The sequence below is a fragment of the Ammodytes marinus genome (genome assembly GCF_949987685.1).
Source record: "Ammodytes marinus genome assembly, chromosome: 24".
Classification (NCBI taxonomy): domain Eukaryota; kingdom Metazoa; phylum Chordata; class Actinopteri; order Uranoscopiformes; family Ammodytidae; genus Ammodytes; species Ammodytes marinus.
The window spans coordinates 14294434-14308838 of record NC_137228.1 but is presented as its reverse complement, the minus strand read 5'-3'; the positions used below and the strand labels follow the sequence as shown (position 1 = coordinate 14308838).

At 36.7% G+C, this 14405-nt stretch overlaps 1 protein-coding gene across 4 annotated transcripts in view; it reads right to left on the bottom strand.

Annotated features, from left to right (window-relative positions):
* The window catches only part of cd99 (CD99 molecule), a 20660-nt gene extending 12977 nt beyond the window's left edge, over window positions 1-7683 (bottom strand). For 3 of the 4 annotated variants that reach the window (XM_080053061.1, XM_080053063.1, XM_080053064.1), the window contains exons 1-6: window positions 7534-7683; window positions 4313-4345; window positions 3183-3251; window positions 1834-1866; window positions 952-1005; window positions 680-718 (exon numbers count right to left, since the gene is read on the bottom strand). In XM_080053061.1, the coding sequence (XP_079909187.1) occupies window positions 680-718; window positions 952-1005; window positions 1834-1866; window positions 3183-3251; window positions 4313-4345; window positions 7534-7600 (295 nt within the window). In that variant the 5' untranslated portion in view covers window positions 7601-7683. The remainder of the gene's footprint in view (window positions 1-679; window positions 719-951; window positions 1006-1833; window positions 1867-3182; window positions 3252-4312; window positions 4346-7533) is intronic. The other variant, XM_080053062.1, reaches the window with a different exon arrangement.
* Between the last annotated feature and the right edge of the window lie 6722 nt (window positions 7684-14405).

Genomic DNA, 14405 nt, shown 5'->3' with positions numbered 1-14405 from the left:
TCAGATCTTTTGGGAGCTGTTTTGATGATCCCATTCTGTCTCACTTCAGCAGAGAGTCAAAGAGAAGTGCAACTTGCATTTAGGCACCTAAAATACATTTTCTCATGATTAAACAGACAATTATATGAGGTTCAAGGCTTAACAACATAATCCAACCAACTTTGTGTTTAAAGTCATCAGTTTTACATGCTGTTACAGGCATTAAAATCAACAAAACCACAAGGGTACCCATATTTTTGCACAGCCAGTTTTTCACATTTTATTTTATTTCATACAACCAAATACTGCTTTTCAAAAAATCTTTGTTTGGAAAACATCCCAGTACTTAACTGTTCCTGGTAAATTAAATACATACCACTTTTATATTTTTTTTGTGAAAGCAGAGTCAATTATAATGCCGGCTGAGAGGGGTTCCCAAACTTTTTCATATGACTGTATATAAGCAAGAGGCAAGTTCAAGGTGCGTTGTTGTGATGAAATAAATGAGTTAAAGTATGTCCCAATTGTAACATACTGCATGCTAACTAGATACTTTTTATGATCAGATGTAGTATCTAGAATAGTAAAAAGAAAGAGTATGAGATTTGGAACGCAGGGATCGGGCTTTTTTTACAGCAGGAAGATCAAATAATTGAAAGAAACATTTGTAAATAGTATCAGAGAGTTTCAAACTGCTCACCAGGGCCAAGAGCATCGTCCAAATTGAACCCGAAGCCATCTGTAATACACAAACACAAACTTTAGGCTCTGCTGCAAATGATACTTAAAGTAAACTTCGTAATGTGTTTTTTATGTAACGTATGTTAATTTTGGGGAGCATTTCTGAAAGATTTAGTGGTGTCTCTGTGCAATTTAAGGCATTGGTTAAAATAGTTTTACTTTGACTTCAGCAGTTAAATGAAAAAACTATTTTCAAAGCCAGACACTACAGAGCTAAGTGTGAAAACTCACCATCTACAGGCTTTGGCTTCACGGGTTGCACTGGTTTCTTAGTCGGTGTGTCATCTGTGGGAAAAAATGTTGTTTTTCATTAAGGCCTTAATTCTTATATAGTATATTAAATGGACATGATACAGGAAGTAAAGTCAAACACAGACGTTAAATCCTGTCTTTGCCGATCACATGGGCGTAGAAAAGTGCTGCAGGTCAGTTAGGTTACATCATGCATCTTGTCGGAATAATTAAAGTAGCTACAAGGAACTTTTAAATATTTCTTAAACAGTGTAATATTTCCTCTGATGATCATACATGACATGCATGTAACAGCAAGCAAGACCATCAGTGCACAGAATGCTATTTTTATATAGCTTTTCTAAATGCCTTTGTCATAGGTACGCTTACCCAGGAACAACAGCTGGCGTAGTTAAAACACTAGCGCTTTTGTCCAAAGGGGATGCAAGAATTAACACAGACTGAAAGTTCCTTGTAGCACCTTTAATATACTGTTTGATTTGGGACTGGGTTGGGTAATCCATAAACAGGTCAACCTGGTACTGAGCATAGGGAGGGAGGGGAGAGTAATGCAAGGGTTTTAGGAACAGCAGGTATTTTTTATGATTTATGGTGTTGTTTTTGAGCTTTGGTGTGTGTGTGTGTGTGTGTGTGTGTGTGTGTGTGTGTGTGTGTGTGTGTGTGTGTGTGTGTGTGTGTGTGTGTGTGTGTGTGTGTGTGTGTGTGTTGTGTTCTAGATCACACCTGCGTCCATCAATGCTTTGAAAAACTGGTTCAGAGATGAGATGCAGAAAGCGGTGAGGTGTTTTGAAAAAAATTAACAACCAAACAACCAAAAGTAATCGCCATTTTTTACTCAAAGTCACAGTCAGTGTATCTTACCGAATCCGAATGCATCCAAAAGGTCTAGCCCACCTGAGGAGAAAAGAGGTAGAATAGATTTAAATACATTAGTTTTGCTGTCTTGGCTCCAAGAACGAGCTCCCCATTAACATCAGTTGATAGTTTACACATCTTCCACCGCAGCCTTAAAACACATCTCTTCAGACTGCACTTCGACAAAAAAATAAATAAAAAATTGCGCTTGTTACATCTCCGTGTAGCACTTGCACGTGGCACTTTGTAGTTTGGTTTATTTGAAGCTATAGTACTTGCGGGATTCTTGTTGTTCTGAGTTTGTACCTTCATGGTTGAATGCACTTAATGGAAGTCGCTTTAGATAAATGTGTCAGCTAAATAAAATGTAATGTAATGTAGTTCATCCAAAACATGCACCATAGAGGGAAAATACTTTTCACAAACGTATTGAATATAAGTTTTATTTGATATCACGTATTAGGAATTATAAGTGCAAAGTACCTCACTGTTGTGTGTGGTTACAACACACTATACGCTAAGGCCAGTGCCTGTTTCAGACATGCCTCATCACTGATATGGCTTTTTTGTGCATTCATTTGTAAAGGTTCAGTGATGGGAAAAAATCCCTAATATGACAGTCTTCAAGTTTGTGAATATAGAAGTATTACAATCAAAATGAATGATGTTTAAGGAATTATTTGGATGAAGACTATGTTTCTGCAAAATAACATAATTTTGTTCTGATGACATTTGTCCCAGAGGAAAAATCTGATAAATATTTAAAAGTTCCTCGTAGCTACTTTAATGTTGAAACGAAAGCTTTGGCCATGACTGTTGGACAGCTCAACTGACTGCATGCTCTTCTGACCACAGAGTTACGTTGACCTCATAACTTTCTGGTCTAGCGTGTGAACTGGTGTACGCCTATAACTGTAACAGGAGCCACACATAGATACCCTCTGCATGACAGCATTGGGCCATGGGGTCTTACAGCAGTGGTTAGCAAACTTTTTGTGGCCAAGGAAGGCACACCAAAATCTCAAGGCATACATACCATTTGTATTTCCATGTAAAGTATTCTATTTTGTGTATATTTAATTTGGCTCCATTTTGCATTCTACTTTATACTAATATGGTACACCTTATCTCTACACGTTTTATCTGCACTGTGTCCTTGCTCTACTGTTGTGTTTATTTGTGTCTCAGGTGTTGCTCTCTTCACTTGTTTCTATTCTACATTTTCTTCTTCTATATCACATTGTTGAGAGGAGCCTGGGACTTCAGAATTGAATTGCCAATGACTTGCTGCTGGAATTGTTAATGTGCATATGACAAATGAACCATCTTGAACCTTGGATCTGTAGGATACTTACCATCGGATCCAGGCTTGGCTGGAGGAGGCTTGGGTTGCTCTTTCGGCTTTGCGGGCGTAGGATCTGCTGCTTAGGAACAAATAGAATTGAGATTAGAACTCATTGAATTGAGACGGTGTTACTATCTGACAGAGAGTCAACACTTCTATCCAGCATGTCCTTGAAACAAGCTTTTGGATTGGTTGATATATCGTTTGACCAAAAATTATATCAGCTGAGTTGCTTTTTCCAGCGTTTTTTCTCAAACATTTCACACTATCGCTTCAGAAGATAGAGAATTGACTCAGTTGTTTGTTTATTTTTTTCATAGTTTTATTGTAGAAGCAAAAATAGGCTTTCATTGTACTGTTATTGTTTACATTTACATTTTCCTACAAATTTTTTTATATAGATAAAGTTTTTGTGCAAAAAATGTAATAAATAAAAATAGAGAAGGAAAATGATAAATTTGTATTTATATTTTAAATTTTTTTAACTACATTTTTTTTTTAAATAGATTAAAAATCAGTTTAGAGACAGATTGCATCACATGTTCAGACATTATTGAATATTCATACTTAGGTCATGCTTTGTCATCTACAGAATATCCTCCGGAAAAAATCTTGTGAGTTTATTTTCAGGCTTCAGCTTGTCTACAATACTTCTTATACTGAGTGTGTATTCCCGGCACTAATAGTTTACTCTATAGTGAGTCAAAAGAATCAGATGGAATAGATGAGACACGAATCAATGAATCATCATCATTCTACATCCATTACTGACCACATTGCACTGTCTGTGGGGTTTCAGAATAGAGAAGTACATATCCTAGACACACACGCACAAGTTTTGATGGCGAGATATACGGTTTCAGTAGTGTTCTACTTCAAAGTAACGTTTACCAAAAGACTCCTGAAACCAAAATGTTTTTTTATTTCTGGTTAATTGGACAGGGACAATACATTCTAACAAAAACTTTTTTTTTTTCATATAAAATATTTGCCAGAATTGACCAAAAGGTGGTTTATATTCATTCATTTGGGTCGAGTAACTAACCGGTGAATACTATATAGTGTAAACATGTCAGACTGGAAGTAGGGAAACTCAAATAAAATGGATTTAAAACATTTTTTAACAAGAAAAGCACTCACCTAGATCGTCGAGAGCATCGCCCAGGTCAAATCCTGTGTGAGGAAGACATTAAGAACACCATTACTAATCAACATCATTACCAGATTTTTCTGTGTTTTTAAAGATAATTTTTTTGGGCATTTTTGCTTTTATTGGACAGTTTGGAGAGACAGAGATGAAATGGGTCAGAGAGGAGAATGACATGCAGAGAACAACCCGGGCTGGATTCTAACCCGGGTCTGCTGTGAAGAGGACTGAGCCTCTACGCTCATTTGCCCCATAAATGATTGTAATCCAGTTTAGTATATCCATAACCACATGGGGATTTCTTCCAGTATTTTTTGCCTGCAACCTTTAGTAACACCATGTAGTCCATGTATGTAAAATATGTTTAAACGACGGTTAAAAGATCTATATTTGATGGATTTCAGTTTGGATGTAACTGCAGTTGTTTCCTCTCTGGTGTGAGGTATTATACTGTATCAGACCATATCCTCTCTTGAGTGTGTGTACGGTACTAAACTGTGAGATAAACTAGGGTGTGTGTGTGTGTGTGTGTGTGTGTGTGTTACAGTGTGTGTGCGTTACAGTGTGTGTGTGTGTGACAGTCACAGGACGTGCGAATGTGATTAGTTTGGCCTTGAAGTGTATTTCACAATGTTCTGTCGGCCCCTGTAGCCTCATGGGGCACGCTGCTGTGTGGCATGTGGCAAAACAACTTGTTTCAGTGGTGACTCATGCTTCAAAGCTGCTCATTGTCATAGCAACAACCAAATACACTGTCTGACTCCCGCTGTGTGACACCCAAACACAGGAGCACATGTGCTTTGAGGAGAGCGCTCTACACCTACTATAGCATATCTATCCTAAAACTGTAACAGAATAACGGCCGCCATGTTTTAAGTTTTCACAGAGAGAAACTATTACACATTTCCCTGTGAGACTGGGTTGAATCTACAGCAAATGATCAGTGTTTCTGGTTTTACTATTTATAACTATGTGTTTGAATTAACATAGACGTGGTGTAGTGGTTAAAAAGCCCCCCACCCCATTAAGGCTGTCCTCTTCACAGCAGGCCCGGGTTCGAATCCAGCCCTGGTCGTTCTCTGCATATCATTCCTCTCTATACCCCATTTCATCTCTGTCTCTCCAAACTGTCTAGTAAAAGCAAAAATGCCCCAAAAAATTATCTTTAAAAAAAGCAGAGTTATTAATAAATGTCAGACCTCTACATATCGAATCTCAGCAAGCTATCAAAAGCAGATTTAAATTCAGTGTCATCCGTCTGTCAGTGTAAGCAGTTCTTTATATGTCCATGGTCTGAGCTACTCTAGATCGCGTGCCATATACTTCTCATTTGCATAGCTGTGGTTTCCTGCGGCAGCCCTCATCTCTGTTTAAACAGGAAGCAGATGCAGACAAGGACACAGTATCGTTTTACACACTGACTCACTATCACACTACTATATGCTATTTCTACTTTATCTTAAAGAAAATAGGCTGGGATTTTTAAGCATCTCATACTAAAACGGTTTGATGATTTTCAATGACCCTAGCTATATTCTATAGTTATTATATTGTTACTTTGATAATGAGCTAAATTTGCCTTAAATCCCGGATAGTTTTCTTTGTCCTATCTAACAGTAAATTGAGGAATTTGGGTTTGTGGGCTGTTAATTGTAAAACATTTAAATAATTATAATTTAAAATGTACAAATGTAAAAAAAAAAAACTAATGTAAAAAGTAGGATTTTCTAGTATTCTGACCATTCTGAATCACACAAACGTTCATCATCTGTAAAAAAATATATAATTGTTCAAACTTGCATCGGAAAATTAAGGAACAACCTTTCTCCATTACACATTAAAAAGTGGTTACAGTTCTAGCACATCGCCAAGCAAGATGAAATATTCATGCAATATGAACTATACATGACATTACACCAGCAACTGACCAAAAATACCAAAAAGCAGTGGACATGTACTTTGTATTTTTGTGTGTTTTAGGACCCTGGGGAGCAGTTTAAATTCTTCATACTCCCATAATAACCCTCATCCCTCTGGGGATTAGTGAAGAACCCAGATGTAAACTTTCTGTTATATCTCACCAGTTCTTTATTCAATCATTCCAATATATATTTCCCCCTCTGCATCATACAGTACAAACCCACTTCTTAAATACTGAACTATGCCTTTAAGTATCTGGTTGATTTTGCCTTTTGGAAAATGTGGAATGGAAACTGTGCATGGAGAAGATGTTGAGGCCTTTGTCTTCTGTAAATATGGCCGCCATCATTTAGGGTTATTGCTGATGGTCTTTTAGAAGATAAAACATTCAACTAACTTTAAAGGTTGCCCAACCAAAAAGTTAAAATAGTTTTTTTTTTATTCAAAACAATTAATTAATGTTAATTAACTGAAATGTTGGAAAACTAAATTATGCCAGAGTCAATGGCTGGTAAATAAGCATTTTTACTTATCTAATGTGGATTGTACTTCCGGTCAGAACTGCAATTTGTATTCAAAGAAATCAGTGAGATCCATTTATGTAGAATATATTGGTGGGATGGGGGTTAAAGGTGCACTATGCAGTTTCAGAGGAGGGGGATTTGTTTACATTCACAGAGCCTTCACTTCACACATATTCTCTCTTCATATAATACTTAATATTGAATAATTCTATCATCATAACTCAAAACTAAATTATTTTGAGGCACCTGGAACCAAACGTAAGACTAGAATATGTTTGTAAACCAAACTGTGGGCCCTGCTGCTGTAAACAACAACACCAGTGAAACAGTTACTTTTCAGGTAGCTTTCTAACTTCAAACAGGGATCCAGTTTTCCTATGAGGAAAGTTTGTTTATTCAGTTACCTTGAGAAAATGTTCACTTCTCTGACACACCCAAAGTTACATAGTGCATCTTTCAACCAACCCAACACATCTGTAATATTTAGCTGTTGTTGTACCCACACATGACCACACGGAGCAACCTTTACCATCATGAACTTACTACCAAAAACCACTGATTTGTAACAAGAAGTCATCCTAATACATTATGTATGGTTTAAGTGAGAAATGTACTTGCCATAAAGAACGCAAAAGTATTTATAACGCTTCAAGCCTTATTTTAGTCTTTGCAGCGTCACCATAAAAGGCAAGACCCCTTAAATACATGCATACCATAAACATTATGTAGTTATAACTAAGAATATACCCATAGAGAAGGCGCTTGCTTACCTAAATCTTGTGTTAAAGTTCCAGTGAGGAGAAAAAGAAGTGAGAAAGTCCATAGAACAAACTTCATGTTGGCTGTAAGTTGTGTGGAGTTGCTGGTTTGTGTTTAAAGCTGTGCTGGGTTGTCTCTGGCCCAGTATTTGTGGACACAGTGTCTGGTTACAGCAGCTATGACTCAACTTTGCCAGTGTAGAAGTGGCTGGGCGAGGCAGGGGCGGAACACTGCCTCAAAGAATGTCAGAGAAAGTTAACCCTTGAATAGATGGATTTCATTGATCTGTTTATGTGTTTGCAGCATGGGCAGAAGTTTGGTTTAAGTAAGTAGTTTTGTAGCCCTAAATTCACAACTCTAACTGGTGCACTTTCGAAAGTTGTACATGCGAATACCTTGTCAGAAAAAAACATAAAATAGATAGATAGATAGATAGATAGATAGATAGATAGATAGATAGATAGATAGATAGATAGATAGATAGATAGATAGATAGATAGATAGATAGATAGATAGATAGATAGATAGATAGATAGATAGATAGATAGATAGATAGATAGATAGATAGATAGATAGATAGATAGATAGATAGATAGATAGATAGATAGATAGATAGATAGATAGATAGATAGATAGATAGATAGATAGATAGATACTTTATTTATCACTAAGGATATTTGGATGAATGACAACTTTAAATCATACATCCTAAGAGATATACTCAAGGACTTTCTCATGCAACGTTTAAGCCATATTAGAATATAGGCAAAGGGTTTGAGAATCGTAAAAGGTTTTAACTATTCCAATAAACCTACTTTCACATGAAGTCAGTAGGAGTTGCCCAGTTGGCAGAGCTTGAACCAACTGCTTCTACTGAAACTTGTGCGCCACCTAGTGGATGTGGATCAAACTCTAACTATTTTTATTTATTTTTATTCATTTTGATCGAGTTCTGTTTGTTCATACAATCTGTGTACTTTATGTGAACAGGTGACTTTGACAGTCATAGAACATAGATAGGGAACCGTGAAAATAAAATTATTATTTATAATAATAGTGAGAAATTGAGAATAAAAGATAACTTGAATTAAATAAATTAATCAAAATAAATAGATAAAATAAAATGAAAATATAATACAATAATACAGTGTAAATGAACAAGAATGGGTTGTCTAGTTTATTTAAAAATACAGAAATAATAATAGGGTTTTTGAACTAATTATGTTAGCACTTATTTGGCACAACAAATAGTTCAAAAAATGACACACACTTGATGTAGGAAAATGTTTAAAACTGTAATAAAGTAAAATAGAAAATAATGATTTGTGGGGATCACAAACAAAATTATTAATGGAAAAATTGAATATTAAATGATCAAATGCATTTAATTCAAAGATATAGTAGAGAAACAGCCATGTTTGAACTAAAATGAATGTAGGTCATTTGTGACCCATGTGTGTGTGTATCAAAGGGTTTACCAGATAATAACTGTTAAGCTTCATACAAATTAATGTACACAGACGTTTCCCATTCATAATCGTATTTATTGTTAAATTGAAATTGCATTGAACACACCCTGCGTTCCAATCCCCATACTTCCTTTACTATTTAGTATGCCAGAAAAAGATTTAGGATTTCCCAATATATTCTCCTGTGGCCCTAAAACTCTTCTGTACTTTAGTATGTAGTGTAGTAAAAATAAATAGTATGTGATTTGGAACACAGGGATACCCTGCATTCCAATAGTAGTTGCACTTCCCCTTGTTCATTTACGCTCAGCCCTTGGCATGACGTAACAGCATACGTTGCACGGAGGGAACTTGGAGAGCGGAGGGAGACTGGGCGGGGGAGGAGCGGAGGATTTAAATGGAACCCACTTGCCCTTGTAGTCGCAATGGACCGTCAGTTACATAGGTAAATCTGAATGCAAATAATACAGAATTATAACATTCTGCTAAGGTAGCCTATGTTGCAGAAAGCCATTTCCATAGCATAACAAACATTGAATTTCGACACGGTAACTCAGATTATCAAGATATTGTTACTTACACATGTAAATAGTTTGCTCCGACATATTTTCTTATTTATACTTTCAACCAAAAACATTTGTTTTAAATAGTCCTCTAATTGGCAGCCATCGGTGTTATAGCAGCAATGTGTAAACTGCAATACATTCACTGGATTGTTCGTATGGAAATAGGATAGCCTAATTGAGGCGTTTTGGAATATATTTATATATATATATTTGTCCTGCGGGTGGCCGCGATGTCCCTAAAAGCATACAGTCTACCGGAAAATAAAAGGAGAAGAAGAAGAAGACGAACTGCAATGCACTGTGGGTGATACCCGCCTCGGAGTGACCATCCATGTTGACTTGATCTCTCAGCCCTCCGAGGGTCTATCTCACGAAGTTCACTTCAGTTTCCAGACTATTGGAACGACACTTAAGATGGCAGCGGGGATTCCCCCGAGGGCAAGTGCCTAGGGCAAGTGAACGAGGGCCTGTTGAACGGGTATTGGAACGTACCCATAGTTTCCTCCACCAGTCACCATGGAGACATCACTTCTGCATCGTAACTTAGAGGGACAATAAAGTTTTTGTTTTTTGTTTTTTAGATATTTAGATATTTTTTTGGCATTTCTATGCTTTAGAGTAGAGACAGAGTTGAAATGGGGCAGAGAGGGGAGTGACATCGAACCCGGGTCCGCTACTGGCCGAGGCCCATGGGGGGGACGCCCTACCAACTGAGCTAAGGGCGCCCCAAGTTTTTTTTTAGTTTTTTTAATTTTTTGGGGGAATTGAATGAACTTGTGCGTTTTAATTGGAGAGTAATATGTTGAAAGAATTAATTCATGGTTGACGTTGAGGCATATTCATGAAGGTGTCTTCATCAGGCCTATCCTCTTCTTGCCTAAAACAAACAGGGTTCAGTCAGTACAAGTCTTTATTTACATTTTTTTTTAAAGCAAGTATGACAAATCACACAAATACACATATCAACAATAATTATAAAGTGTGATAAACTGAATGAATCATCTGTGTCTGAAAAAGGATCAGGAAGGGGGCCAAAGCTTATTTATTCCCTCACACCCCTTATTCATCTGCTCATGAGTATCTTATACACATTAACCAGCTTTAAACACCTACTGTATTTTACATATGTGAACCAAATTATTTACATTTTTACAATAGCATATGGCTCAGTCCTCTTCACAGCAGACCCGGGTTAGAATCCAGCCCGGGTCGTTCTCTGCATGTCATTCCCCTCTCTGCCCTATTTCATCTCTGTCTCTCCAAAACTGTCAATAAAGCATGAAAAGTGCCCCAATTTTTTTTTTTTTAATCCATACTTTTAGCATCTCGGTCTCACTGCTGCCAGCGTCCGTTTGGGTCGTGATGCCAGTGTCTGGGTGGAATGTGTCAGCTTGGTCAGGAGCGCCAGTTGCTTATTCTGATTCTCAATGATTTGGCTCAGTTTCTCAATAATTTCCGTCTCGCAGTCTGAGGAAAAGTTCGGAAAGTTACCATTAAAAACGTTAAAATAAAACGCGCTTGTGGTGTAGTGGTTAGAGCTTCAAAAGTTCATTATTTCGATTGTGGCCATTTTTGAAGATGGGTTTGGTATATTTGGTCTGGTTTCTTGACACTTAAACTAACATTATTCTGTGGACCCTTACCTTCAATTTAGAAGTGAAAACTAAACTTTAGCACCAACTTGAAATGAGTGTGGGTCCAGGCACCACACTATATTTGTCCCTGTCTGTATGTATGTGGAGGAATGAGCCAGTTGAAATCTTGTGTACTCACTTGTTTCGGCAGGTGTGGGATCTATGGACCAACAGAAATAATATGTCAGTATTACAGTGTGTCCAATCAGACAGAAATACATAGAAATAGGTGTGTCGACAATCAATCTTATTTGCAGAATTTAAAGTGGCAGTCACTTGTTTTATTGTCCACTTGAGGGCAACACAACACCATGTATATACAACACTGGGAATGTCTTTCCCTGCGTTCCAAATCACACACTCTTTATTTTTTCTATTCCATTCTACAGCTGATCGTAAAAAATAATCTAGTTAGCATGAAGTAGTTTATGCTACAATAGGGACATACTTTTACTCATTTATTTCCTCATAACATTTTAACTAAACTATGGATGATAGAGTACATGCTAAGTCTCTACATGGATGGATGGACGGATGGATGGATGGATGGATGGATGGATGGATGGATGGACGGATGGATGGATGGATGGATGGATGGATGGATGGATGGATGGATGGATAGATAGATAGATAGATAGATAGATAGATAGATAGATAGATAGATAGATAGATAGATAGATAGATAGATAGATAGATAGATAGATAGATAGATAGATAGATAGATAGATAGATAGATAGATAGATAGATAGATAGATAGATAGATAGATAGAGTGTTGGGTTTTCAGCGTGTTCTGTTTCCACATAAAAATTAAAAAAAAACCTACCTGTTGGTTTAGTTGCATGATGGAAGCGCCCTTAAAAAAAATTCAATAAATATAAATATGTATGTACAGTACACAAAATAATTACCACCAGTGTAATAATTGGGAAATAATTTGAATTGGCAAGAAATTTGTTGAACTCACTTCCCCTGAGGCGCTTGGGTAGTGTGAAATCTCCTCCGGACTGATTAGGAGAAGGTGCAATGTATTGTGCTTGTGCAGGAGTGGTTTCTGTCTCATAGAAAGAGATGCACGAGTAGAAAGAGCTTTGATAAACATGATAACTAAAGCAGCTAGAAAAACAGCAAGACGCACTAGTAGTACTAGTCACACGATCACACCTCTTGTAAAATAACCTCTAGTCTCTAATTTATGTTAATAATGACTTATGTTTGCCATTTTATGATCATTTTCAGGTTCGAAAATTTTTATTTGGGTTTCTACTAGAAATTGTTTTTTTCCTGGTGTAGTGTCCAAATAACCATTTTATATTTCTCACTGTGACATTGCTGAATCTCCTCTTTTCAGCCTCTGTCTGAAACTGTCTGTTTTAGAGTCTGTCTCTTTAAGCCCCGCCTTCCAAAAAGCCCAGTCTACTTTGATTGAAAACTCACCTAACATCTTGTTGAATTCCTCGAGTTTGAGTTCCTCTGTTTGAGAAAAAAGATGAGAGAAACACCAGCTTAAGATAATCATTTGCAGCAACAAATTAAAATAAATACCGTCATATCCTTTAAAAAAGGGACACTGTGTAATATGACATCATCAAGAAAGTTCTAGAAAGTTCTAGAATGCAACGCTCCCTGGGTAACCCCAACCCTTTTGAATAATAACAGAAGCTACAATGGCCTTCAAGGACAAGAATAATTCTAAATTCTAAACAATGCACCTGATGACATTCCAAAAACATGGATTCCTCCATAACACTTGCCTGCTCAATGTACAAAATGTAATATTAATATTTGGAATTCTCCGCACAGGAAGATAATTCAGATTATTGGCAGAGGTGATTTTACACCAATGAGGACATATTTATGAATGAGGATATTGATTCTAGCTAATAACTTACTTAAAATGTTACACAGTGTCCCTTTAACAAAGTTAGTGGGAGGTGTTCTGAAATGAAGACCAATTTTGGTCGTATTTATTCAAATTTTACATTTCTGAAAAAAGTATAAAACAAAATTAATGTTTTTAATGTAAGCAATCAAAGTTTCATGATGATATCTATAAATCAAATAATTTACCCTATATCACCTGTGTCTCGCCTTAAAGGTGGAATCAGCTATTCTGGAGAACACTTACCTGTGTGTGTTGTGAGTGTGCTGAGAAAAATCTGGTATTCATACACAGCCGAGACACAAAGGGGCCCACCGCAGCTAGCAACATACCTGTTTACAGAGCCTATGCTGTGGATTTTTTTTTCAGTACACACACTATACAAAAAGTGAATTTGATAACAAGCGTTCTCCAGAATCACTGACTGCACCTTTAAAGCCCCGGACCCTTTAATAGAGTAAAAATAAAACATTTGTAAAATGGACATCTTACCTTGTGTTGTCACTGTTACAGTAACCAGTAGGAGGAGGACAGCCAAGCTGACACTAGACTTCATGTTTGCTTATGCTTATGCTTAAGACTTAAATGTTTTTATTCTCTCTAGCCAGCAGAATATGCTACAGCCCTGACTGCAGCCTTTTATAGCACAGTTCGGGTGTGACAGTGTAGTAGACATATTACTCACAAACAAACAGAACATTTAAAGGTTAGAATGAAGCCTTTCCCTCAGTCAATACTTGTATTTACCACTAACAGGATAAGGAGCTTCCCTTTGAGGCTCACAAATATTAGTGTGGTGCCTGGACCCTCAGTCATTTCAAGTTGATGCGAAAGTTTAGTTTTCACTTCTAAATTGAAGGTAAGGGTCTACGTATAGAACAATGTTGGTGTCAAGAAACTAGACCAAATATTTTATTTTATTTTATTGCCTATCTTCCAAAATGGCCACATTCGAAATAATAAATTTTTCAAGGTCTGAATTCAGGTTAATAAAAACAATTTGGTCTGGTTTCTTGACACTAGAACCAACATTGTTTCTATAGACCCTTCCCTTCAATTTAACTTCAATTTTATCAACTTGGAATGAATACGGAAAATGACCCATATACGCCTCTCCACTATTAGTTCCAACTGTGATCATCAAGTTTCCACACTGATGGTATTATATACGGTATGGCCTTATAAATGGTCTTATATATAGTCTTAAATACAGCGGAACAAACATTAACTATTGAACAGATAGAACGATTATAAAATGTATTGCAGCCTACGGTCAAATATGATCACTAGCCTGTTATCAAGACATCTGGACTGATTTATTACACAGAGCCTA